Source organism: Elgaria multicarinata, chromosome 6, assembly GCF_023053635.1.
Source record: "Elgaria multicarinata webbii isolate HBS135686 ecotype San Diego chromosome 6, rElgMul1.1.pri, whole genome shotgun sequence".
Lineage (NCBI taxonomy): Eukaryota > Metazoa > Chordata > Lepidosauria > Squamata > Anguidae > Elgaria > Elgaria multicarinata.
In genome coordinates, this window is record NC_086176.1 from 12,573,941 (window position 1) to 12,600,779 (window position 26,839).

Genomic DNA, 26,839 nt, shown 5'->3' on the forward strand with positions numbered 1-26,839 from the left:
ATTTAGAAAGAAGAGGAACTGCTGTTTTCTTGCTCCTTTCCCCCTCAGAACGGACACCCAGACAAGAGCCTTTCTCCATTGTCTCTTATTGAGGTTGAGGTTATTTGAAGGAACGCCTCCTCCCATATGTACCTGCCTGGACCTTAAGATCATCTACAGGGGCTCTTCTCCGTGAGCCCCTGCCAAAGGAAGTGATGCAGGTGGCTACCAGGAGGAGGGCTTTCTCCACTGTGGCACTCCGGTTGTGGAATGAGCTCCCCGGAGAGGTCCACCTGGCGCCTACACTGTACTCCTTTCATCGCCAGCTGAAGACCTTTTTATTCTCTCACTATTTTAACACTAAATTTAAATTTTACTGTTTTAACTCTGTATTTTAATCTTATATCAATTTTGCTGCGTGGTTTTTATTCTGGTTGTGCTTTTTATATTGTATTTTGTATTTGTGCTTTTAACTTGTTGGTTGTCTTACTATGGTTTTAATTTTTGTGAACCGCCCAGAGAGCTTCGGCTATTGAGCGGTATAGAAATGTAATAAATAAATAAATAAATAAATAAATAAATACCGCCGTGGAGGAGGGGGGGGAAGCACACAGCAAAAGAGTTAAAAAGAGCCCGGAAATCCGCCTCCCGTGAGAGCCTATTGCAGTAACTCTATGGTGAGGAGTTGACCCGGAAGCAGTTGTCCTCCATGCTGGAAGGGGCGCCTTGTTTCTCGGTCCCTCGGAAGGCGGCGGCGGAGCAGTTCGTGCAACATGTCGATAGAAATCGAGTCCTCCGAGTGAGTGGGCTCGTCAGGCGAAAGGGGTCGCTCAGGGGGCGGGGGTGGGGGCTCTTCGTGGTTCGGGGACAGCTGCCTGTCGTGTTCCTCTTCGGGGCCTTCGTCCAGTTCTTGCCCAGGATTACTTGTACCAACTTAAAGCCTTCCCCTTCCTCGCGGTGACTGAAGAACTTTTTTGGTTCTTCTTAGCATTTTTTGTGCAAATACGGTTGTTCTGAGCAACGTCCGTGGCATCCTCGTGTGTGAGAGAAGTGTGTCTGGCAGTTTGAAGTGGTATCGCACGTGTGGAAAGCCTTCACAGACACCTGCGGGTTCGCCTGTTGTTTATATCATCGCCCTCATCCCGAGCGCTCAGGGCGCTTAACGTGAAATGTGGCGATGGAGGCTAAGGGGAGACATGATAGAGGTGTACAAAATTATGCACGGTGTGGAGAATGTGGATAAGGAGACATTTTTCTCCCTCTCTCAAAATACTAGAAGCAGGGGACATCCCATGGAGCTGATGGGTGGGAGATCCAAGACAAGTAAAAGGAAGGACTTCTTCACACAGCACATAGTTAAATTATGGAACTCACTGCCACAAGATGTAGTGATGGCCACCAATCTGGATGGCTTCAAAAGGGCTTGGATAAATTCCTGGAGGCGAAGGTTATCAATGGCTACTAGCCCTGATGGTTGTGTGCCATCTCCAGTATTCAAGGCAGTAAGCCTGTGTTTCCCAGTTGCTGGGGAACATGGGTGGGAGGGTGCTGTCGCACCATGTCCTGCTTGTTCATCCTTGGCCGCTGTGTGAACAGAGTGCTGGACTAGATGGACCCTTGGTCTGATCCAGCATGGCACTTTTTATGTTTTTATGTTCTTTAAAGGGCTACCAGTAGATCACATAATTAGACCAGGGAGAGAATTGAGAAGGAGAAAAGAGAGCATGGAACAAATAAACACAGTTTGTCAGTTTTGATATTAATAAAAAGAAAAGTCTTCCACTTCAACAGAAGGATTAGTTCACCTCAGTATTGGGAGACATCAGAAGAGGCAGACTCCCAACTGGTCCAGGAGACCAAAATATTGAGATCATAAATGGGCTGCTTCCACTCTCCTGGTTTCCTCTGATAATGGTTAATTTTATCATTATCTCAGAGATGCTATCAAATTACAGCTATGATTATTATCTCCATATTGTAGATGAAGGGCTGAGGTTCATTGAAAGCCATTTGGTGATTTTATAGCTGAGATGTGATATGAATCAGGAACTATCGAAGGCACACACTTATTGGTTGTGCCAGTTTAATTATATACTACTGGTTGTTCTTTCTTATATGCTAGGGTCAGAAACGATAGTTGTATCTGTTAAAACTGGTCAGGTAGCATCCTTACTTCAAAACTCTTTATTTGTTGCCTAATAAAGTGGTGGGATGGGGGACTTTGGGGGAATATGTTGGATACAGCAGTAGTATAACATGGGGATATTTGGGACAGTTTTGTTCTTGGAATGTGTTTGGCATGATTGCTAGTTAATGGAGGTTCTGATTTATGCTTAAGCTAAGCAACAAAAAACGTTTGCCCACAACTAGATGCACTGTTCTTTGTGGCAGCACTTCTAAGTAAATGGTGCAACAAGTTGTTGAGTTTGTGATAATCCTAAACTTCTAAGCCCTGATTGCACTTCTGTCCTTTGGAGCAGGATCTAATAGTTTGGGGAAATACCGTATGCAATGACTTATACTAGTGGCAATATGTATTTCCCCCCTCATTACTGTGTTTGTGCATGTATGTGAAAGAGAGACTGACTGTATACATACATTAATTGCACCCACCCTTTATTTTGTTCAGTGTTATCCGACTAATCATGCAGTATCTGAAGGAGAACAGCCTTCATCGAGCCTTGGCCACCCTGCAGGAGGAAACCACCGTGTCTCTGAACACAGTGGACAGCATTGAGAGCTTCGTGGCAGACATTAACAGTGGCCATTGGGATACAGTACTGCAGGCCATTCAGTCACTGAAGCTGCCAGACAAAACACTCATTGACTTGTATGAGCAGGTCAGCACGCTTTGTGTAGTAACGTCTTAATTCATATCTGGCTGCATTTTTTTATTTGCAAGAAAATAAATTAATTGCCTTTCTTTCTGTAGCTTTGCAGAACATTTATATTTTTATAACTGCTACAATATATCGGTCTCTGTAGACAACAAAATAATATTTGGTCTGACAGCAGTTGAACCAAATTCCTTCTGACATTTACTATTTTATTTTCCTGTTTTAGATTTTTATTTTGCTTTTGGGCACTTAGTGAACTGTCAAAGAAGGTACCACCCATAAAATTATGACAAATTCATAAAACATTTTTTAAAAAACTGTACTAAAACTATAGCAAGAGTAGGAGCAGTATCAATGTGGTCGTTGGCAATCACATTTTAAAATCTGGCAAAATAAATAGGTCTTTACCTGTCTTTTAAAGGCAAGAAGAGATCTAGCCAAGCGACTCATAGGGGCAAGTATTCCTTGACCACAGTAGAAATAGCTCTGGTTAGGCTACTGATTAAGCTGCGTCTCTCCCCATGGAATGGCGGCACCCCCATATGGGAAGTGGGAACCAGCAGTGCCATTTGGTGGGGAAGGCAGCATGTCATGTTCAACGTGACATGCTAATACACAACTGTGGAGTGGACTATACCCACAGGATAGACTATTGTGTTGTCCTAACACACCTCAGAAGTATCTGTTTTGTTTACTATGAATTCAGTATTTGCAGAGAATGTGGTGGATCTAGACTAAAGTTACTATTGAAATCAATGGAAGTTAAGTCATGACTAACTTGTCCAATTGGTTACAGTGACACTTAATTTAGTCTGGATCCAATCCAATGTGTTTCTCCAGAAGATGCATGTTTTCGTAGATTTCATTACTGTTACTTGTATGTCGTTCTCCTCTGATAAAATCATTTAGAATTTTCAGACCTCTGGTCTACAGCCTTTGCTACCCCAGTTCTGAAACCTGAATGACGCTCTGCTTAAGCAGCCTAAAACATAAATTGTGTATTTGTGCAGCTCCCTTTTAACTGAATTTGCAAGCCATCTTCGGCCTAGGTTTTGGAAGAAAGACCCATTAAAAATGTCTTAAACAACTAAAAAGTTTAAAGTTTTATTAAGGTGTTTGTGTGAGTTAATACTGTTTTTCCTCTGATATTTCAGGTTGTTTTGGAATTGATAGAGCTTCGTGAACTGGGTGCTGCCAGATCTCTCCTGAGACAAACTGACCCAATGATCATGTTAAAGCAAACCCAGCCAGAGCGCTATATTCACCTTGAGAACCTTTTGGCGAGGTCCTATTTTGATCCACGTGAGGTACACATATACTAGCCAAGAACATATGTTTTACATATATTATGGGGTTTTGATTAGATTATTGCTTCATTTGACAAACACTTTTTCTCTCCCATCATTTACAATAAATAAGACATTTAGTCTTGCCATTTCCGCTCTTCTGCATAATAATGATCTTGACACTACATTTACGAATACTTGTATGAAAGAAGGTCATAACTTGAAATAACTAAATGGCTCAACCTTTATATTTTTCAAAGCACATTTAGGAACATACCTGGAACAGGTATGGGTGGTGCTTTTGTTCACAAGAGATCCTGAACCTGACCCTTAAAACCTTGTTCTAATGGGACATTCAGACCAGGCTTTAGAGTTGACACATTTAAATAATTTTGCTCAAGTGTCATGAGGAAGACGGATTCGCTTTGTGAGCTGGGATTTTCACTTGCTCTCCTCCCTGCTGACTCCCTCTGCACCTTCCAAATCTGCTCCAGAGGGTTCCACAACCCTTCGGAACAGATTCTGGGGAGAGTGGGCTGCTGGGGGTGAGAGGGAAAACCATTCCACCAGCAATTTCTGTTCCACTGGCAGATGGTTAGGGTTGGATACCACCCTAAGAATGCCATTTATTTATTTTTGGCTGTTTTTCTCAAGCTTCTCCCCAGGACAAACAATTGCAAACTTTACAAAAACTTCCAATGCTGAAATTGCTCCCCTGATTTCTAGAACTCGTTCTCTTTTATATTTGCTCTTGGGCCCAAGCTCTCTGTACTAGTGTGCAATCAGAGAAATGTTGCACTGATTCAACAGAGTTGGTTAGATCCATCTATTCAATGAGGCAGCTTTGCCGGTTTTAAAGGATCAGTAAATACTACTTTTGTAGGTAGAAAGCATGTTATTTAGGTAAAGATATAAAATAATATGGAAATCACGCATTTATCCCATCAAGCTTTTATTCGGGGATCCCGACTATGTGAAATTCTTTCTTAGAGATGTATTCCCATGTGGATGGTGCTATCAGAATGGTGCTTGATCATTCCTAAGTGTGTTGCCAGCAATTTGCTTTCTCAAATAAATGGCAAGTTGATTGTTGGGGCTCCTGGTTTATTGCTAGGCAACTAGGTTTCTTGGAATGGTGAACTATTGTTTGCAGATAGGTAGGTCATGAACTGTGAAGATTTCTTTGTCTGATGTACTCTAAATGATGCATCTTCCACTCCCCCAGTTGGTGGGGGACAGAACCAGTACAAATACGCAGAAGAGGTTGGTTGCCATTGGTTAGATTAGCATTTTCAATTGGCTCAAACTGGATAAGGTCTTATTAGGAACAACTTCACAAAGTTGTTCCTAATAAGTTTATTCAACTCCGAAAGACTTAAAGGGAGATCTTTGGTCAAAGAAATCTGTGTTATACCTAACATGGTTTAGTACCTGTATGGAACTCACTGCCACAGGATGTGGTGATGGCCACCAATCTGGATGGCTTCAAAAGGGGGTTGGATAAATTCCTGGAGGCAAAGGCTATCCATGGCTACTAGCCCGGATGGTTGTGTGCTATCTCCAGTATTTGAGGCAGTAAGCCTGTGTGCCCCAGTTGCTGGGGAACATGGGTGGGAGGGTGCTGTTGCACCATGTCCTGCTTGTTCATCCCTGGCCGATGGCTGGTTGGCCGCTGTGTGAACAGAGTGCTGGACTAGATGGACCCTTGGTCTGATCCAGCATCAGGGCACTTCTGATGTTCTTACGTTATGTTCTTATGTTTACACCACTGCATAGTTGAACATGCAACTGCTAACTCACATTTAGTAAACTGAGAATGAGAAATCCTGCTGACTTTTAAGTTATAGTATTCTAGGGGAAAAAAGTTACTAGTCCTCATGTTGTTCTCTGCTAGGCATACCCAGATGGAAGCAGCAAAGAGAAGCGGAGAGCTGCCATTGCCCAAGCTTTGGCTGGAGAAGTCAGTGTTGTGCCCCCATCTCGTCTTATGGCACTGTTGGGACAGGTATTTTTCCCCTTAGACTTGCAAAATTAAAAATGGAAAGTCTTTTTCCTAATCTACTATAGTTTGTTTTAATAAAATGTCAGTCTTTCACTTAGTTTCAAAAGTGCCTTTTCAAGGGATGGGTTTTATTGATGTCAATTAAAAAAAATTCTTGGGCACAATCCTATGCATGTTTAGTCACCATTAGGTCTTACACCTCCCAGAATTTGGGGATTTTTAGGGTTTTTTGATACCTCAACATGCGTAGGATTGCACTCTTAACTGTGTTTGCAGACTGCCCTGCAGTCTGATATGAATAACAGTAGCCATGTCTGACATTGAGGAAAGGTGTAATTTCAAATGTAACTTTCCAGTGCAAAGAATATAATTTTAGATTTAAAAGTGATAAAAGGCTGTGCCTTTAATTCTCTTTGATTTCTCAGGCACTGAAGTGGCAACAGCATCAGGGGTTGCTTCCTCCTGGTATGACAATTGATCTGTTCAGAGGCAAAGCAGCTGTCAAAGATGTTGAAGAGGAAAAGTTCCCCACACAACTGAGTAGGCTTATTAAGGTGGGTCCCTAATTACCAGTTACAAGGAATGGGCCAAATTCTTCTTGGAATGAAGGGAGGGGAGGTTAATAAAAGCTCAGGAATACACTAAAGTCTTCGCATGTCTTGCTGAGGCTTTCAAATAAAGCAAGCACAGTCGGTCAACTGATTTTTATTTATTTTATTTATTTATTTATTACATTTCTATACCGCCCAATAGCCGAAGCTCTCTGGGTGGTTCACAAAAATTAAACCCATAATAAAACAACCAACATGTTAAAAGCACATTTACAAAATACAGTATAAAAAGCACAACCAGGATAAAAACACGCAGCAAAATTGACATTTTGTGCAGCCACTGATGTGCAGCCGCGTTGGATATAGTCAGCACATAGCCAGAATTAGCTGGGGGGGAGAGCTAGTTGCACACACACAGTGGTGATAGCAATTATATCAAACTGAAACGGCAAAGATATAAATGCAAGGCTAATATAGACCACCATACCTGATGGAGCGCCTCTCCTGGCATGAACTGACCTGTACACTATGTTTAGCATCTAAGGCCCTCCTCCAGGTGCCTCCTCTGAGAAGAAAGAGGACCTTCTCAGTGGTGGCCCCCCAACTATGGAATGATGGAATTATCTCCCTGGCACCAACATTGTTATTTCTTTGGCGCCAGGTTAAAACTGCCCTCTTCTCTCAGGCATTTATTTGGCAGCATGCAATGCATTTTTAATCAAATCCTGCATTGTCTTTGGCTGATTGTTTAAAAATAGTTTTCAGATACATGTTGTCTGTATGTGTGTGCTATCTGTTTATATATTTTTACATAAATACTTCCTTGGAATTTTGTATGATGCATTTTGATGGTTTTTCAATTTTTGTGAACCGCCCAGAGAGTTTTGGCAATCGCATGATATAGAAATATTCATTCATTATATGTTCAGTAATTGAAATGATTTAGGGTGCAACCCTATAATGTTGATACCCGCTAGATGGAAGCCTCTGATTTTTGGAGGCTTCTGAGTATCCTATGTCCCACTAGGTTTCTGCCAGCAGGAACAACAAAAGGGATTTTTCTCCTCCTTTAATTCCCACCCCCTCTAGTTGGGCCTCTGAGCCTGTGTAGAGAGGCATGCTGTGTGGGGTGACCATAGGAGTTTATGTATCCCAGCCACTCCCCTTCTACCAGAATGGCCCTTTTTGAGCTCTTCAAAGTCATTTGAGGCTGCTTTTACAATCTTGGAAAGCAGGTTCTTTCTGTGAGGTCAGGGGGAGGGTCGAGAATTGGATCTTGGAGTTCTCCTACCAAAGACATAGCCGCATCTGTGGCTTTAGGAAAGGGAATCTGAAAAATCCTAAAGTCCCTGGGACAGTGGGACACTCTCCAGGGGCCATAGTGTTGCATCCTTAGGGCACAATCCTATGCATGTTTAGATAATAAAAAAGGGCCTAGGGTATGCTTGGAGAATCCTTGGGGGTGCTTGGAGTTGTAGGACTTTTTTCTGTCTAAACATGCGTAGGATTGCATGCTTAGTTAAATTCTCAATTTAAAACATGTCCATGTGCTTGTTGTTACTTTGAACCCTTTAATTCTTTTAAGTTTAATTCTTACTGAGGAACTGAGTAGAAGCCTTCATTGTTTTGATTTAGGGCTAACTGTAGTTTTTTAAAAATTACAATTGAAAATTTAGGAAAGGGAGTGGAATACCTTTGAGGTTCAATGCCCTCTCCCTTGACCTATAGCACTGGATATAATCATGTATGGGCAGTATGTGAACCATACTTACATATTGCCATTTTTAACCTGGCTACACATGTTAGTGCTGCTATGTTGGATTTTGCTGTATGTAAACACATTCAAGGTGGCTGATGGATCTTGGTGTATTCCTTTATATTGCTGTTATTCTTAATAGATATTCTTAATAATATTTTCAAATTGATTTTGTAAGCCAATAACTTCTTTCTCTCTAGAGGCAAGCTGATATGGACTGCTATTGCTTTATAGATTCTGGCGAGTGAGAAACAAAATGAATATATATTTTAATTGGCTTTTGAATGGCACAAACCTCTTAGTTTGAATGCCTTTTAAATTAATGTATTCTCCTCATTCAAAAAGAGATTGACATTTTTAATATTCACCTACTTTGAGCAACTAAGGCAGCCTTCCTCAACCTGGGGCGCTCCAGATGTGTTGGACTGCATCTCCCAGAATGCCCCAGCCAGCTGGCTGAGGCATTCTGGGAGTTGTAGTCCAACACATCTGGAGCGCCCCAGGTTGAGGAAGGCTGAACTAAGGCAATACCAGTGCTGCTTTGAAATGGAGTACTACTTAGTCTAGGTCAGTATCGTATTCTGCTGCTGGAATATTATTTGACACTGCATGAAATTATTTTTATTCACTCATAACAGTTTGGCCAAAAGTCCCACGTGGAATGTGCTCGATTTTCCCCTGATGGTCAGTATCTTGTCACTGGCTCTGTTGACGGATTCATTGAAGTATGGAACTTCACCACTGGGAAAATCAGGAAGGTAAAACTGGATATTCTTGGCTGCCAAGTGGATTTTTCAGTACATAGAGTTCTCTGACCACAGCAAATTCAAGTAAATAAGCGATATTTAGCTATGATTTTTTCAAATGGAATTGGGATACACAGTGCCAAACAAAATGCCACATTTGCATCCTTTAAAAAAAATATCAAGCCTCCTTGAGTGCCATTTTCTTGGTAGGTGGGGTACAAATCAAACAAACAAATTTGAGACTCATACACATCATTTTCAGAATTGAGGACAGTACTCGATGTGGCAAACGAAGGATTCCAAACGAAATGTTTTCTGCCTTGCATAAATTTGACATAGAGGTGGGGGATTAGGATAGATTTGAAAGGGAAAAGCAGAAAGTGGGTGCTTAATTCTTCCCTTCCTGCTGCTACCCCCCCACCCCCAAGCTGGGGTTTGAGCCTGGAAAGGAGCCTGACTGGGGTGGTGGTGGTAAATGGCCTATAGGGAGGGTTTGCAGGGGGGAAAGCATGGTGTTCCCCCTTTCATATAGGCGGCAAACACAGAGGTGTATTTGCTAAGTAATATCTAATGCTAGATTCATTTTTGTTTAATTGCATTTAAACAAGAGAACATGGTTTAGGTAGAGCACTTGTTTTGTGTGTATATCATCCTGTGTCCTCCTTCATTCTAAAGAATCTTATGTGGCAGGCCAAAGAAAGGCCTTTCGCTTGGAAATCTCTACCAACCACAGAAGACAGTACAGGATAGATAAACTAATGATGCGATTTAGGAAAAGGCAGCTCCTTACATGGATTTTATGCACATTTGGGTATTGCTCTTCTGGTTTGTCAACCTTCACTGGCTAACACTTTGATCACTTCTTTATTTAGGATCTGAAGTATCAGGCACAGGATAACTTTATGATGATGGATGATGCCGTGCTGTGCATGTGTTTCAGCAGGGATACGGAAATGTTAGCAACTGGCGCACAAGATGGGAAGATCAAGGTATGCAGTGAAAGGAAACTAGAGGCCAGAAAACTAATGCAGAGAGATTCTCTTAATCCATGTTTCCTAAACTTCTGAGACCGACTTCTTTTTCCTGAATTAAAGTTGGAAGCACACTTCACTGTTATACCCAGAAAGAGTAAGAACTTCCCACCCGCAGCAAATGTTTTTGCAGGGTCCTTCCTGATAGTAAACACAGAACAGCGATTCATGCATTGAGACATTATAGACACATGCCCCCTGAGAATGAGTAAATCTGATGCTTCTCTGCATCATGAATGATCCATTAACATCTGTTGGAGAAACAGCAGAATTTTGCTTATCTTTTCTCACAAAGGCTGATTGGAAGGAGGCAAGGTGAATCATGTGAGTGAGTATTGGGATTCACATTAGTCTGTCTTGCGTTTCTCTGGCAGCCCACAGTCTGGCCATTGCTATCTTAAGCTTCTCAGAGTTTATACGTTGTCCTTGCTTCTGAAAGTGCAAAAAAGTGAGATGATATTTTATCCCGGTAGGATTGCCGTCTTTGAAGACTTAACACTGGTCTTATAAGCTTAGCGAGCAAACACAAAATGGATATTAACGTATTTTTTTAATGAGAATGGTTGCAATCTGGGGTGTGTTGCTTTCAGACTCTTATTGAACTTATAATTGTAGACCCACCTTCTCCAACCTGGTGTCCTCCAAAGGTTTTAGACTTAAACTCCTACTAGTCCCAACCAGCATGGCCAAAGTTCAGGAATGCTTGGAGTTTTAGACCAAAACTTCTGGATGGCACCAGGTTTGGGGAGGCTACTCTGGATTCTACCTAAATCAGAATTGTGAACACCTACTGCTTGCCTGTGATGAGTAAGTGCTGTCTCCAAGTGATTGGGCAAGTAGGTTTTGCAAACAGAAAGGTAGTTGATTGTTTGGCTGTTGATATGTTCCAAATGACCAACATAGGTATGTGTGTACGGATGAACTAGAAATGCAGAATAACTGTTCTCGCTAGTTCATTTTCTTCTATTTAGGTAGCCTGTTGACAATCCTCTGTGAAAGGGTTCCTCTATTCAAGCAATATCAGGCATTGCATGAGTAATACGGACCGATGCAACCTGAGTTTCTTATTTGATCCTATCTTAAGACAAAATGGAACAATCCCTGAATTTGACTTGATTGCTAACTAGAACATAACAATAGGAAATTTCAACTAGCTCAAAGTCAGAGACTTCCCAGTAAAGGTAACCATTCTTTTAATTTCTCACCAAGGTGTGGAAGATTCAGAGTGGGCAGTGTCTGAGGCGATTTGAAAGAGCACACAGTAAAGGCGTCACGTGCCTGAGTTTTTCAAAGGATAGCAGTCAAATTCTTAGTGCCTCTTTTGACCAGACAATCAGGTATGTCTCATTTTGCTTAGTTTTGCTATTCCGCCTCTCTTGGACGACTGACGCTAATGTAGCTCTTATACTGTAACAGGATCCATGGCTTGAAATCTGGAAAGACTCTCAAAGAATTTCGTGGTCATTCTTCATTTGTTAACGAAGCTACTTTTACGCAGGACGGCCATTACATTATCAGTGCATCCTCTGACGGCACTGTGAAGGTAAGTTCAGGATACTGACTTCTGTTTGCTCATTTAACTTTTGTAAAAGCTTTTCCCGTCACCTTCGGTTAGAGAAGCAGGGCAAACATTATGAAGTAGCTCAGCTGAGTGTTACAAAATCACCTAGGGTGCAACCCCATGCATATTTAGACAAAAACAGTTCTACAACACCCAGTATTCCTCAGTCATTCTGGCTAGGGGATGCTGGGAGTTGTAGCACTTGTTTTGTTTAACCAGTGAACAACCCAAAGTGCCCAAGTTTGGATGCCATGATAATAACCTACAAATGTGAATTTGTAGGTTGTTACTGGAAACTAAGTGCGGTGAGAGTGTAGCATGTATATGGCCCATGGCCCCGCAATTTATGGATTAATTAACCCATGAATTTTTGCCACATGTTGCCATGAACAACCCCTATTTAGTATGGGAAACTGGGGGACATAATGCATTCTCCATACAGGCATGCATTATATCCACCTGTATAGCTTGGATTTCATGTTAGCCCATGACAGAACTTTGAAGAGTTGTTATATACCCTATTTCTTCGATTCTAAGACACACTTTTTCCCCCATATAAACATCTCTAAAAATGGGGTGCGTCTTAGAATCGCGGGTGTGTCTTAGGTTTTTTTTTCTGTTGGTGGTACTGAAAATAGGGTGTGTTTTACAATCGATGGCGTCTTACAATCGAAGAAATACGGTAATATGTATCTGTACTGATTTTTCTTTCTTGTTCTGTTTGCCAGGTTTGGAATATGAAGACCACAGAGTGCTGTAACACCTTCAAATCACTCGGCAGCACAGCTGGGACAGACATCACTGTGAACAGTGTGATTGTGCTGCCTAAAAATCCAGAACACTTTGTTGTTTGCAACAGATCAAATACCGTTGTCATTATGAACATGCAGGGACAAGTATGTGATTGGAGGCCGATAGCTTTGAAATGACTGGGAGCATAGTTCATGCTCCTTCACTTTCTGTAGTTTTAGTTGACTGGGTGAAGTCAGATTCCCTCTTCTATTGCACGGGTTTTACATGAGGATGCTAAGTCTATATGCTGGGATCCAAAGTAATACTAGTAAGCCATTTTCTAGTTAATTTCTCAGCAGTGCCCTGGTGAGCAACACATCCTGGATCCCAGAAGATCATGATGTTTGGTCAATATTTCTATTTTCTTTTATGTCCATTGTCGATTTGTGGGACTCTTGTTTTTTTCCAAGCGATATATTCACCTAATGAATGGTATTTCAAAGCAAAAAATATCTGCTCAGAATCCTCTCCTCTCCCCTTTCTCTTCCATAATTGTGTCACTCTACATCCACTTGGTCTTTGCTTCCTGTAGTTAAATGCCTCTAATAAGGCTGCTTAGTTTTTTAGATAGCACATCACAAGTGTTCAAAGCATTTTACATACATTACCTTTTGCGAGCACTTTACAAGAATAGAGCAAAGGCTCCTGGCTAGCTCACCACTGGCCAACAGCAAGGTCCTCAGATTACTATGCTTGCCACTTTGGAAATTTCTGGTACCCTCATTAGAGCTTGGGTTTCCCCAACTCTTTTTCTGCATCCTTCAGAAGGCATTACAGCAAGGGTCAATAACTTATTTAACTATACACTGGCAGCTGATCGAATCATAGAATAGCAGAGTTGGAAGGGGCCTACAAGGCCATCGAGTCCAACCCCCTGCTTAATGCAAGAATCCACCCTAAAGCATCCCTGACAGATGGTTGTCCAGCTGCCTCTTGAAGGCCTCTAGTGTGGGAGAGCCCACAACCTCCCTAGGTAACTGATTCCATTGTTGTACTGCTCTAACAGTCAGGAAGTTTTTCCTGATGTCCACCTGGAATCTGGCTTCCTTTAACTTGATTTTATTCCGTGTCCTGCACTTTGGGAGGATCGAGAAGAGATCCTGGCCCTCCTCTGTGACAACCTTTTAAGTATTTTTAAGTATTTAAATGTGTGTGTGTGTGTGTGTGTGTGTGTGTGTGTGTGTGTATATATATATATATATATATATATATATATAATGTATTAACTTCATAGATTGTGAGAAGCTTCAGCTCCGGTAAGAGGGAAGGCGGTGACTTTGTCTGCTGTGCCCTTTCTCCCCGAGGCGAGTGGATCTACTGTGTGGGTGAAGACTTTGTGCTCTACTGTTTCAGCACAGTGACTGGCAAGCTGGAGAGAACTCTGACAGTGAGTAACAGAGAAGGGCTCTTGGACAGCTTACCACAAGTGGTGTGATCTGAAATGTGATCTTATCGCAGTTTGGATGTTTTAATTAACGCAGGTAGCTGGAGTGTTCTGTCTGTAGAAACTTCTTTTGGTTTACATAAATGTATAGATACTCCTTTAAAAGAAGTGTATTTCATCAGAGGTGGTGAATGGAATCCATACACTATCCAAAACGTAGGTCAGAACTATTTACAATAGTTTGCGACGTGGCCACTGCCCAAATCAGCAGCCCTGTGTCTCTCCCCCCGTGACACTTAGAAAGGCAAAATGCATGAGTTTTCTCACTTATTGGCTGATGTCTTACTTTATTACCCATTATGGGGGGGGGGGGGGAGGAGAAAGATGTGGGGCTGCAGCTTTGGGCAGCAGTCTTGTGTCAAGTTTTAATCTCCAAATTGTCCCTATTTGCATACCTTGGTACACTAATAGGTTACGCTAGCAAGCCATACAAACTGAAAATTGAGAATGCTGTGTAATCTCAAAACCACCATTCCTCTAAAGTCCCATCCCCCAAATCACCTTCTCGGCCCTTGTGCTCTAGCCTTCCCCATCGCTCTTAACTACAGGCTACCTTGGAAGTAGCTGTTTACAAGCCTGGTTTAGGAGAACTTTTGAGCCAAGCAAACGTATTCCTAACTGTCAACTCTGAACATGATGTGCAAATTATTGTGGGGGGGATAATGAAAACACCTCTTTGTTTTTCCTTCTGATATCTAGGTTCATGAAAAGGATGTAATCGGTATCGCTCACCATCCCCACCAGAACTTGATTGGCACCTATAGTGAAGATGGGCTGCTGAAGCTGTGGAAACCATAGAACTGAATTTTAATTTCCTCCGGTGCATGACTCTTGAATGCAAGGGAAGTGTGTATGTGGGGTGGTTCCCTTCTGTTCTTGAACGGTCCAAAAGAGTTAATTTATACAATATTTCATATTCAGGTATCCCAAGAAAGAAGCATACATTTCTTTTCAGGTAAATGTAATGCTAGTTAGTACAGAAGTTGCCCAGGTAGCAAAAGCAGTTAAGTTTAAAAGAAAGTAACTTTTCCTGTCAGATGCTTCCTTTTTGTTGCTTATTATGGAAATTAACCATAATTCAGTTTTTTGAATTAAAGTGAAATACAAAATTAAGGAAAACAAAAACATGGAGTCTTACTCTAAAATTACTTAACTAGAGTTCTGTGTCTTAACATGATATGGAATTAAGGTGCATTATACTTAAAATAGGCATGTTCCAGCCAAACCTAAACACTTTAAATGAATTTGTGGCAACATTCTTGTGGCTTTTTCTGCTCTGGGCAAAATATTTAACTTCAGTTTTGTGTTAGAATATAGATTTGTCCTTATTAGTAAGAAACTAGGTTGTCATGAAGTTTTATAGGCTTTTTAATATCACAAGAGATGTCTGGGCCTCACAGTGGGCAAATAAGCTTTATCCAGCTTTTTTCAGAAAAGTGTATAGTCATCTGAAGCCTTCTTGGATAATTAATTTTGTTGTTTAGTGATTATTTTCTGATTTTTAGATTTATGCAGTTTTTATTTAGAACCATTTGTTTGGTTGTTTCTTTTCTAAGTCTACAATAAAATCTCATTACAAAGACATGTATCTTGCACATGTATCAAGGGAATTTTCCTTTAAAAACAAAACCATGAATTTTTTTGTAAAGGGTGTTTGAGATGAACATTCACAGGGCTGGAAAACAAACAGTTGCTTTTGTAAGTCATTGTATTGCAATTCATCAAACCAGTTCTGACAGCTCTAATATATCTAAAAACCACATTTATAGTAATTATCAGATGGATTACCTAATTATGCTTACAGGCATGAAACCAGCACTATTGACTTTCTGTGGGTTTCATCAAGATTTGTTTGGTTTAAGATAAATAGAATTCCATGTTGAGTATTTTATGTGCTCTACCTCAAGATTAGGGAACCATATAGTAGATCAGGGGTACAGAACTTATTTCAATGTAAGGGCCAAATTCTGTTTCATGGAAGCTGGCAGTAGTGTGGAGACAAATATCCCAGCATATATTAGTGTAAAACTCTCAATGCCAGTAACTAATTCTTAGAAGAGGCATTGTTTTTAGAAAAGGGGTGAAACACAACTACCAAGAAATCATCAAGCAATTTTATGGTTGGACAAAAGGGAGTGTGGCCAGGGCTATCTGGGGAACCCCAGAAGGCCATAAACGCTAAAGAGAATTCTCTTCGTATTGAATAGAAATATATTATCGATTGCTCTTTAACTGCGCCTAGTTATGTTTAAATGCATTTTATAGCATGCTGAACTAAATAATGCATTCCCAGATTTTTAGAGGATAAAATGTACATGTTAAGTAACTTTTCTGATTTGAGTTTTAATTGGAAGTTGCCTAAGTGTGTGAGGCAGAGTGGTCAAGAGAAATCCTTGCTTGATTCCTGTCTATGCCACAATTGTGGTTCAACAGAGAAGTATAAGCTGATTGATAGAAATGAAACCCAAAAGGGAAAGCATATATTAGTTACTCAAGTAGGAAAACAGCTGGGCAAAGACTCCAAGGCAGACATTCTTCAATGCTGAAAGAGGTCAATGCTTTTGCTAAAAATAGTAGTCCCAAATGCTGTGAAGTCACCTAGCACTTAGAGATGCAAATTCTGAGCATGTGCATGGAACACTAAATTATGGGCCAATACCAAGAGGCAGCTGCTGTAGTGGGCACATTGACTAAGGCAGACTTTCATTGGGTGATCAGAAAACATAGGTCAAAAAGGAAAGAGATGGAGCTGTTAGAAGGACAGCATTTATTTTCCCACTATGGGTTGAAACTCAGTTTAAAGTACAATATGCAAGCATTTTTAAAGTCACATACTCAATTCCACTAATTCATCCTTATCACAAGGACCGTGATAATTTGCTATATAACTTAATCAAACCCCTGCCAAAGACTCAAGTGACTAGGGAGAAGTTGCACATTAAAGCTTCAAAATGGATAAGACCTGTGTTGAAACTACATAAGGAACTGGAATGCTGTATTAGCCCACTTGCTCTGTATATACCGCATTAGTGCTGGGCTTGCCTATCAAACATTAGCAATGGAATTCTTAGAAGATCAAGTGTCAACTTAGGTACATTGGCGTCTCAAAAGAGGCACTTGAATCAGTATTAAGCCCTCCCCCAGTTACTGAAGTCCAGGTATGAACTGGAATATAAGCCTGTAGTAGTCTATCCATGAAGTTACAATGACCTGGTTCACACATAACATGGCAATTGCTGGGTGGTTTAACCAGGAATTACTGGGAGTAAATGGGGCTTGTGAACTATATCTGCTTTTAATCAACCCTTGAGCAATTACCCATGGCTGTGTTAACACTGGATTTTTTAACCCATAAAGAACTACTTTCCAGATTGTTAATTGAAAGCAGAACTGAATCATATACTCTGCTCATTTAACACAGGAATTGCCACATTAGGTGCAAACCTGGTCAATACCAGATAACATTTTGAAATGGCCACTAGTGGAGGTAGCCCTTTTAAGAAACTAATTGCACACAAAAAACTATCATGAATTGTTGTGACCAGTTCAATAATGAGCCAACATTAGCAAGGAGTTTTCTGCAAGTATTCATACAATCTAAGAATGTGAATTGTGTTATAAATAGGATCACTGAAATCTAATTATATAATAAGCTCAATTAGTCAAGCTTTCCTAATCAGAGCTGAATGTTCTACAGTTTTCTACCATTACTAAGAATAATCATGCTACTTTTTAGTTGCATGACTGCCCCATTTTCAAAGTGCCAAGTATTTCCTATTCACAAGCCTTAAACGTTTTGGTGTTCATCTCACATGAGCCATTACACAGGTTGCATTTTCAGCTCTTCTACCCAATAACCATGCTAGGATTCTGCATAATATTAAAAGAGAAATTTTACACAGCATTCTAGCTAAAGCTTAGGGCGGGATAGAGCAGAACTTTTAACTTTCCAGGGCAGGAAGGTACAGTGCCATGCAGATGCTTTGTGAAACCTGAACCAGCCACAGTACAGCCAAAACACAATGTATCTAGGAGCGGATGAATACAAAACTTTAATTTCACATCTTTAACATGAATCATAAATACATGTGCATACTTAAGAAGGAATATAATTTATAATACTAAACAAAAAAAAATCACTGAATACTAAGCCAGTGCATTTGCACACAATACACTTATGATGCACAAAATAAAAAAGCCAGAGCAAAACTGACTTCTGGTTTCCTTAGGAGGCCATTTGTAAATATGAACATCATTCCAACTTGATTGAAGTGTAGTTTTACTGATTTAAATTTGTTAACTTGATTTAAAAACAACTAGGTTTAAATATTAAAGGGACAATGGCAAGTTTGAGAGAGTTTAGCAACTTTAGTCCTTCACTCATCCACAACTGACATACAGGACAAGCAGCACAAGGGGAATCATGAGGCCATTTTAAGATGTCTGGCACTGGACACCGCCTCTGGGATGGTGGTCATCATCTTCATAGGCTTCCCCATTGTAATGGTGTCTTCTTTCCTGAGATGGGTCAAAGTCCACCAACTCTACCTGATCCATTTCTTCAGCTTCTTCCACTTCTTGCCTTGGAGGTAGCAACTTTTCCAGGAGACACAGCTTATCTGAGGAAAGGAAGCCACTTTCTGGAAAGATCACCTGTAATTAGGGGATACTATTAAGTGTCTTCACTTGCACATCATTCATTCATGGTGTAAAATTGGATTTGGCAGCCAGAAGCTTAGAAGACACATTTGCTTAATTTGCACAGTATGCAAGTCAATTCATTAGAATTTAAAAAAGCAGAAGAAGCCTCACAAGACAGCATTCTGGAATATATAGAAGAAACTCTGCATAAGAGGTTTCATCTAATCACCAGTAACTTCAGACTTAAGTCTACCTCATCTTACCTTAAATTCAATGATCAGGCGACCCTTTTCATATGGCCTACGATAGATTGGCATTCCTTCATTCAGTACACACTTAATATCCCCATGTTTGACAATCTGACCTAGAAATTGAGAAGATCAAGGGTATTGTCATCAATAGATTTTATATACAATACAATGGGTTGGATTGAAATTAGGTGTGTGCAACTGGGCTGGCTGAATTTAAATTCTGCACCCCTCCAACCCCCTGAAAATGCTACACAGAGGGTTGGAGAACCCTGATGAGTAGTGTGAGGGAAACCCCCAATATTGGGTAAAAGACACCTTCCCTTCTGTCCATAGAAGGCAGATATTGCATTGAAACCACGAAGTGTGGTAAAACCTCTTTAAAAATGCCTGAAAACGATAATCAGCAGTTGTCGAAGTAGAAGCTGGTCTATAGAGGCAAATGGAAGAGGTCTTTCCTACAAACCAAACTAGGGTTAATGTTCCTTATGTTAGGAAACGTTCAAGATTTACTTGAAAGCTTTAGTTCATCATGGCAAAGAAATGTGCCATTTCTCTATCAAATAATCCAAAGCAACTGGTGTCTCAGTGCAAAAATATTAACTCTAGAAATCAGATATACACCATTATATTGAATGCTAGATTTTATGGAGAGAGAGAGGGTTGGATCTGGCATGAGTGGACTTCCCCATGCCTCTTCCCCTTCAGTGGCACTCCAGCCCCCTGAAAATGCTACAGAGAGCCAGGAGATTCTGGGGTAAGCTGTTGTGTGGGGATCCCCAAAAATTGGGCAGAAGGGCCTTTAATGATCAAAGCCCTCCCTCATGGAAAGCAGATTCTGCATTCAACCCATTATGTTTGTTTGCAGAGTTTAAGACAGATATAGCACATTTAATGAGTCACAACTTTGTATTCATTGGTTTAAGTAGATTTCTAGGGAGCACAATGATTACATATTTGCTTTATAGTGTTCACTTGATCGTTGAACTGTAGTTAATAATTATCTCAAAGTAGTTAATAATTATCTTCATTACTTCAAAGTTTTACCGTCATGTATCGAACATCTATTTTATCAAGAAATACATACCAGGATGTGAAGTAATGATTATTGTTCGGTTATCCAGCATTGCAATTGGTTTTTGAAAGCCACACAGCGCTTCAACGAGTTGGATATCCATAGACATCACCAGGTCTTCACCTCGTCTGCAGAGATAAAGAGAATGAGTTGCCACAGAATTGCAGGGCTAGATCAAGTGGTGCAGGTTAGCAATTCCAAGACGACAGGGCGCAATCCTATTGGGATAGTTGTATGCCTCTGACATCAGAGGCTAAAGCAGAGTGGATGGAACACGGAGGAGATCCTTTCCAATACTCTCCGTCTAACCCTGCATTTTTCACTAGATGCTTGATTTCAAGCATTCAGCTGGGGAGCTTCGAGAAGGCGGAGAGGGTGTGCAGGGCATAAGAAGCTGTGTAAAGGAGCTTCTGTGGTCTCCTCCCCTCCACACACACACGGGCACACACCTTTTCACCCTCTCTGTGCTCTGCTCCCGAGTGCAGAGAGAACCAGGCTGGCTATGAACCAGAAAACAAAAAACCCTGATTGCTCCCTAAGAGCACTGTTGAAGCAAAGGGGCTAGGTACAAATCCTGAACTTAATTCTGACAACAATGCTCACACACTTAGTTGTAGAAAAGCCGCTTATTCTGGCAGGATTGAAAGCAGTGTAACTTGGCTGCCCTTAAGTGGTCACAAATTCAGTTTTTCCTTGCCCTGCTACTGCCATATATGTATACAGCTCCCTCTTACCAGAAGTCGGGGATTCTCATTTCTCTGCTGAGAACCTATCAACTGCGTAAAGACCTACAATTTTAAGGTGGGTTGTAGATGCCAGTGTAGCCATGAAATTCATGCCGAAAGATTTAGATTTACTCTAAGCATGAATGCTAACAGAATAGAGGTAACTGAAGGACATCCAGCCATTCCTACTCATTTCCATGGAAATGCATGCACGTTACAACTTCCATAGCCACTATAGTGTACCATTACTTTTAATAATTAGATTTTGTTTATAATAATTAGATTTTGGAGCACACTGGGGACAGCAGGGACCACATGCAGCCCACAGGCCATGTGTTGCCCACCCTTGAGCTAAAATGATATACAACAGATGAAATGTGGCTTTAAAATATTTTCAATGAATACATATAAATTAACTAACCGCACATCAACAAAGGACTTTGAAGGCTCATAAGTAAGGCAGTCTTGGGTTTTTTAAAAAAATGTTTAATATTTAATAAGGGAATGATTCCAAGAAAAGAGAAAACTATGTTGCTGGTCTTTTCGAAATAGCATTATTACTGTGAATAAATGTTTTAATACCGTGAAAACTGTTTAATCATCTATTTCCCTAAACAAGAACCAGGAAGCTGTGAGGAAACAGTACTGCAGCAATGCATGGAGGAATAGATCTTCGTAACAGAACTATTCAGTAAGCAAGAGCAAAGCTACAGCAACCACTAAGGCAACAGATTAATTAACAAGATTACTAAAGTACGATTACAGACTTACCTTGTAAAAAGAGAATGGTCTTTCTGATCCAAAACAATTATGATATCTCCCGGCTCCAACCCTGGTTCTTGGTCACCTTCACCATGAAAAGTTATTTTCTGACCATCTTTCATTCCTATTGCAAAAGCACCACATAGGAATTGATAAATAGCACAAGAATTTCAAATATTCTAGCCTGTATTATAGGCATTAACAGGTTGCAGCAATCCTCACCATTGAACAATAATTGTACAATATTAATATATGTTTGCATATAACAAGATGTTAAGAAAAGGCCACGAAAAGGGAGACTAGGAATTTGAGATATGTTGGTGTGGCTGTAGTACAGCTAGAATTAAGAAGAATGGATTACAAAGGAATTGCATTCATCAACACATGCTAAGAACTAGGTGTTCCTGTAATTAATCTGCTCCTTCCTGTCTGATCTCTTTTTTGCCACCTAGATAATGTTTATGTATTATGGACTGCTATTTTGCCTGCTGCCTTGTGCCTATTTTTTTTGTTGCTGTTTCTTTTCTAAACTTTGATATAAACCATTTTGATTATCTTTAATTTGATCCAGAAAGGTGTTTATACATGTTTTCCAAACCATTTTGGTAGAGAAGCATTTCTCATTGCAACTCTAACCTGTCTCCAGGACTGCTCCCATACCTATAATTAATGCAACTATAAGAAGCATTTTCCATCCTGCTTTCTAATTGTTCTAAATTGTTCAGAGTATGCCCCTTGCAAAACAGGATAGGCACTTGTTAACATTCACTATAGTCAATCTGACTATCTTTGACCCACTTAGCTAAGGCAAAGCATGTCAGTGTTTGATTGCAAGATGCTACACAATTGCTGATTAAAGAGTCAAAACAATAGTTTACAATGCTGTTAATCTTAAATTAGCACGTCAATGAATTTAATTTACAGTGCTTTTCATTCTACTTTCTAGCTTGAGGGTGCTCTAGGGAATATACAACTAGTAGTTTTGTATAGGCAACCCAACTGGAGTAATTTCTTTACAACAGCAGTTTCATATTAGTCAGTTACAAGTTGGAAGTCTGCATGTTTTTGAAGTGACCATAGAGAGGGAGATAAATATTTGGGAAACTGCTTCTCCCACCATCAGGCAACAGAGCATGTCCTCTGAACTCCAGATCCTCCTGCTCACTTAAGCTTTAAACTTCAGCAGCTTAGCACTATAGTGTGATTACCCTATAAAGCTCACTGCTGAGATTCAAGCAAGAACTGCCCCAAATGTGACACAGTATGCAGAAGGGACAATTCTGAGGAGCGAAAATTGATGCATGCATCTCATGGCACACATTGCCCAACTATACTTTCCAGGACATTTTAAATTGCTAATGTTCTGTTCCCCTCAGTTGAAATTCTAGGGGAAAGTGATTAGTTAGGATTGGAGGAAGCATGTCTCCAAAACTAACGAATCTTCCATAGGACTCTTTTAGTGGATGTTTTAATAATGTACACTATGTTTTTAATTCAGTTTTATGTATTTCATACTTGTTGTTCCACGCCTCAATCCAGACAGAGGCGGGGAAGAAATATTTTATTATTATTAATTATTATTATCCTCCTCCTCCAGAATACCATGTTAATTCTCTCCCCTCCCCCACAACTGGTGCAGAGCTGCCCAATATTCATGGCTTCTGGAGGGCAGTGACGATGCTCAGTCTTCAGGGTCTAACTATCTCACTCACCATGGTAACTGTTCAGTCTCTAGCCAGTAAACAAGCCCCAGGCATCCTCTGCACACTGGAGCAAGCAGAAACAAACCTGCCTCACATCTCTGGCTCTGAATTGGAGAGGTAAGGTGAAGATGCAGTGCATTGTCTCTACATCTGCTATATGGCTGTCGTTCGGACCACACAGAAAGTGCAGAGGCAGACCAAACCTGCCTGCTCTCCTTCTCCAAGCTGAAGAGGACAGCAGAGGCATGCCAGCTTGTTCCTAACCTTGTGCTGCATTTCAAAGGTGCAAGAAGTTTTGGTTGGCCACCAAGGCCACACAAAGCTTGTCAACCCCCTCAGACCCTGTTAAGCCTTTGAAAAACATTTATAAAATAATGTTTTTCTACATACCATGCCTTGTCCGTAGATTGGCCTATTTCACTGTACTAGTTACAGGGATGGGACCATCACGTTTCGTGCTAAAAGCAACAATTGCTTTGGAACAATCTTTCTCCACTGTATAGGTACTTCTACAATTCTCCCATTTCCACAGATTATCTCTGTGATGTGTGATCAAACACCAATGTTTTGCTAAATACATTCAGGTGGCTGCAGTAGCAGATTCCTTTACAATATTTGTGTAAATTCCTGAGTCCAACTTCTCCATACCAATTCCCACAAAGATAATATATCTGAATTGGGTTTAGAAGTGTAGACCTGAAATAAAACATACCTTTATCAATATGGACTTCCAGAATTTTCTTCTCTCTAATGATCTTCCTTCCATTGCAGCTTTTACACCTGTCCTTGGGACTGATGCGCTCTCCATGGCCCTGACATTCCATACATACAGACTGGATTTGCTGAACCATTCCAGGTCCTATCTGGTGAATTCTTATCTGCATGCCTGTTCCTCTGCAATTAAGGCAGCACTCCACTGCACCTTTCTTACCACCTCGGCCTAGAGAATAGTATAAAAAGAGGGGAAAACTCAGAAGACTAGGTAGGTTTCCTTTGCTTCACATTCTTGGGAATGTAGTTCCCCCCCCCATTCCAATAAAAAAAGAAACTTAAGCATTTGTATCACCATACCTTCACATTTGTCACAAATTACATTCTTCTGTAGAGCCAGTTTTCGTGTTGCTCCATTATACAAGTCTTCTAGAGTTACTGACAACTGATGAACAACATTTTTACCTGTGAAAAAAGGCATGTTTGTCAGAACTAATATGACTTGCATCTGAGTTTTCTTTATCAGAACAAATTTTGGCTGATCAAAGACATCAATATTTTCTTCACTCTGGAAAGCATTCTAGGAGGCACTTGGGCTCAGTTCAAACAACACGTTTCTCAATGGCGGTTTTAGAATTCCGCTGTGTTTTTACACCACCATTGAGAAATGTATTGTCTGGTGGGAAAACTCCATGCAAGGGTGGAGTTTTTTGGGGAAACACTCCACACAGAATATCCATGCTGTACAGAAAAAAATTACTGCGCAACTATTGTGTTGTATGGCGGATTTTGTTGAGTGTATTGTATGGTGGGCTCTGTGGAGTTTTCCGTTGAATTGACTTCTCCCACTAGCTACAGAGTTTCTGGCAAAAACGCTGAAGCAAGAGCAGACACCCTCACTTTGACTTTGGGCTGTTATCAAGCAAGAAAAGATCATCTACAAAAATTTCCATGAACTAGTACAAAGTCAGACAGACATTACCTCTCCTCTCCCTTTGCATTCTTCCACCTCCTCCAAAGAACATATCAAAGATATCCATTGGTGATCCAAAGCTGCTTCCAGAACCACCCTCTTTTATAGCTTGTTCACCACCTTTATCATACAACTCTCTTTTCTTGGGGTCAGAAAGGACTTCATAGGCTTGAGAAATCTGTTTGAACTACAATATAAAAAAATTTGAAAGGTTTAACTATTTTAGAGAAAGTCATCTGCAGTAATATAGCATTTATTTCACGCTGCTACTGGAGCTTAATGCTGCACAGAAACCTATCTGGTCATATACAACTGTAAACCACTGCAGGATGGTCATGTAATATTGAAAAAAAAATCAAGGATATTATCATTGCCACATTCTGGTGAGTTTCAGGAGTGTGCCACACACAGCACCCCATGTTCTAGTGAAGCCCGAGGTGCCACGTCTCTTCAAAAAATCCTGGCTGTTTGCCGCCATTTTGAAAGCAAGCTAAATTTGTCCTTTATAAACTGCTATTTTTTTGCCACCACACTGCCAAAATTCAGCAGCAGAAGTGCAACTGAGGGGGGTGGAGCTGGAAAGTGGCCCTGGATCCTTCAAAGTTGCCTACCACTGGAATATATATTAGGGACTAACAACCATAATCCAATCCATTCCAAATTAACAGACGTAAAAATAAACAAGGTTAATCAGCAGAAAGTTTATGTGGGAGGGGTGTTGCACACTTGCCTTCTCCCCCTCATTAGGATTCTTATCAGGATGATATTTCAGTGCCAGTTTCCTATAAGCCTTTTTCAGCTCCTCTTGAGAGGCATTGGGTTTTACCCCAAGCACATCGTAGTATGTGGTCTCCTTCACCATGGTGCAACTGATACCTGCAAGGAGATGGGGATGGGAAGTATAGCAATGTGAATGAGAACAGGAACACATGTAAGAGAAACCCAGTAGAGAGATAGGGCAACCATATGGAAAGGAAAACAGGGCTCTTGCGGCCTTCTGTACGTGGTCAAGGGGGCAGGGCTCCTGCAGCTTTAACTGTTGTGATAAAGAGAGATTTCATGCATACAAATGACCCCTGCTGAAATTCCCTTTTCTTCCCTGGCCTCCTTTCCACATGGTCACCCTAAGAGCGAGCACCAGAGCCTCCCACACCTTCATACTTCCCTATTTCCCAATTGCCTACTAAGATACCTCCTACAGAACCAACAAATACCCTTTACCTTGAAGGGCAACCTTGCTTCCCCCAAGTTATTCCACCCTGGGGCGAACAGGGTACTCTTGCTATTTCACACTTCCATGTGGCTATACTCAACGTCCACACCACAAAAGCATTTACTTTTTCTCAAGCTTGACCATTTATTGGAACAAGGCTCACATCCCACTACCATGACACACACACACTTTCTTCTCCCGTGCCTACAAAGGTCTCTCGTTTAGGCCTAGAAGCCAGACGGCCCTTATCTTAGAAGGGACTTCCTTCCTCCCTCCCTCCCCTCCAGCAACATCACCTTTCTCGGGCAGGAGACAGAGAGGGCGCCCCTTGCATTCCTACACGGCATGCTTGGCAGACAATAGACGGGCCCGGCTAGCCCCAGCCCCCCGCCTTCCATATGCTCCAAGAGACTGTCTTTTCCACAAGTCTGGCCACCTCACGTCCTACTCCAGCCCGCCAAAGCTCCCCTCCCCTCCTCACAAAGGCCCCATTTTTTAACGCCCACAGTCCCTTCCTTCCCCCATCCCCCAAAACACCGGTGTCAGCTGACCTGACGCGCGCCGGATTCCCCCCCCCCCAATACTTGGCGTCTCATTCACACGTACACTTGCGCGCGCGTTCTCGGTAGGAGGGGGAGGGAGGGCTAGCTAGCCCCCCTTCCCCCCTTTTTGAGGGAGAGGGGGGTCTTCTACTCACCGCACGGTCGCGCTTTCGGCCGAAACAAAGCCTGAGTTAGGGCAAATCTATCACCACAGCGGCCGAGTCAAGCCTTCGCCCGTCCCTTCCCTCACACTGGCAAGGC

General features: G+C 41.2%; 2 protein-coding genes across 2 annotated transcripts; one reads left to right on the plus strand and one right to left on the minus strand.

The window, feature by feature from the left end:
* The first annotated feature begins 690 nt into the window (after nt 1-690).
* Nucleotides 691-15,569, plus strand: SMU1 (SMU1 DNA replication regulator and spliceosomal factor). Its single transcript, XM_063129050.1, has 12 exons — nt 691-778; nt 2,609-2,819; nt 3,971-4,123; nt 5,997-6,107; nt 6,530-6,658; nt 9,050-9,169; nt 10,030-10,146; nt 11,398-11,525; nt 11,605-11,731; nt 12,478-12,645; nt 13,776-13,928; nt 14,685-15,569. The coding sequence occupies exons 1-12, from the start codon at nt 753-755 to the stop codon at nt 14,781-14,783; spliced, it is 1,542 nt and encodes a 513-aa protein (XP_062985120.1). The 5' UTR covers nt 691-752; the 3' UTR covers nt 14,784-15,569.
* Nucleotides 15,570-16,735: 1,166 nt separating this feature from the next.
* Nucleotides 16,736-26,839, minus strand: DNAJA1 (DnaJ heat shock protein family (Hsp40) member A1). Its single transcript, XM_063129051.1, has 9 exons — nt 26,734-26,839; nt 25,554-25,699; nt 24,833-25,010; nt 24,211-24,315; nt 23,852-24,079; nt 21,446-21,560; nt 19,962-20,077; nt 18,890-18,990; nt 16,736-18,638 (listed from the first exon to the last, which is right to left on the minus strand). The coding sequence occupies exons 2-9, from the start codon at nt 25,683-25,685 to the stop codon at nt 18,420-18,422; spliced, it is 1,194 nt and encodes a 397-aa protein (XP_062985121.1). The 5' UTR covers nt 25,686-25,699; nt 26,734-26,839; the 3' UTR covers nt 16,736-18,419.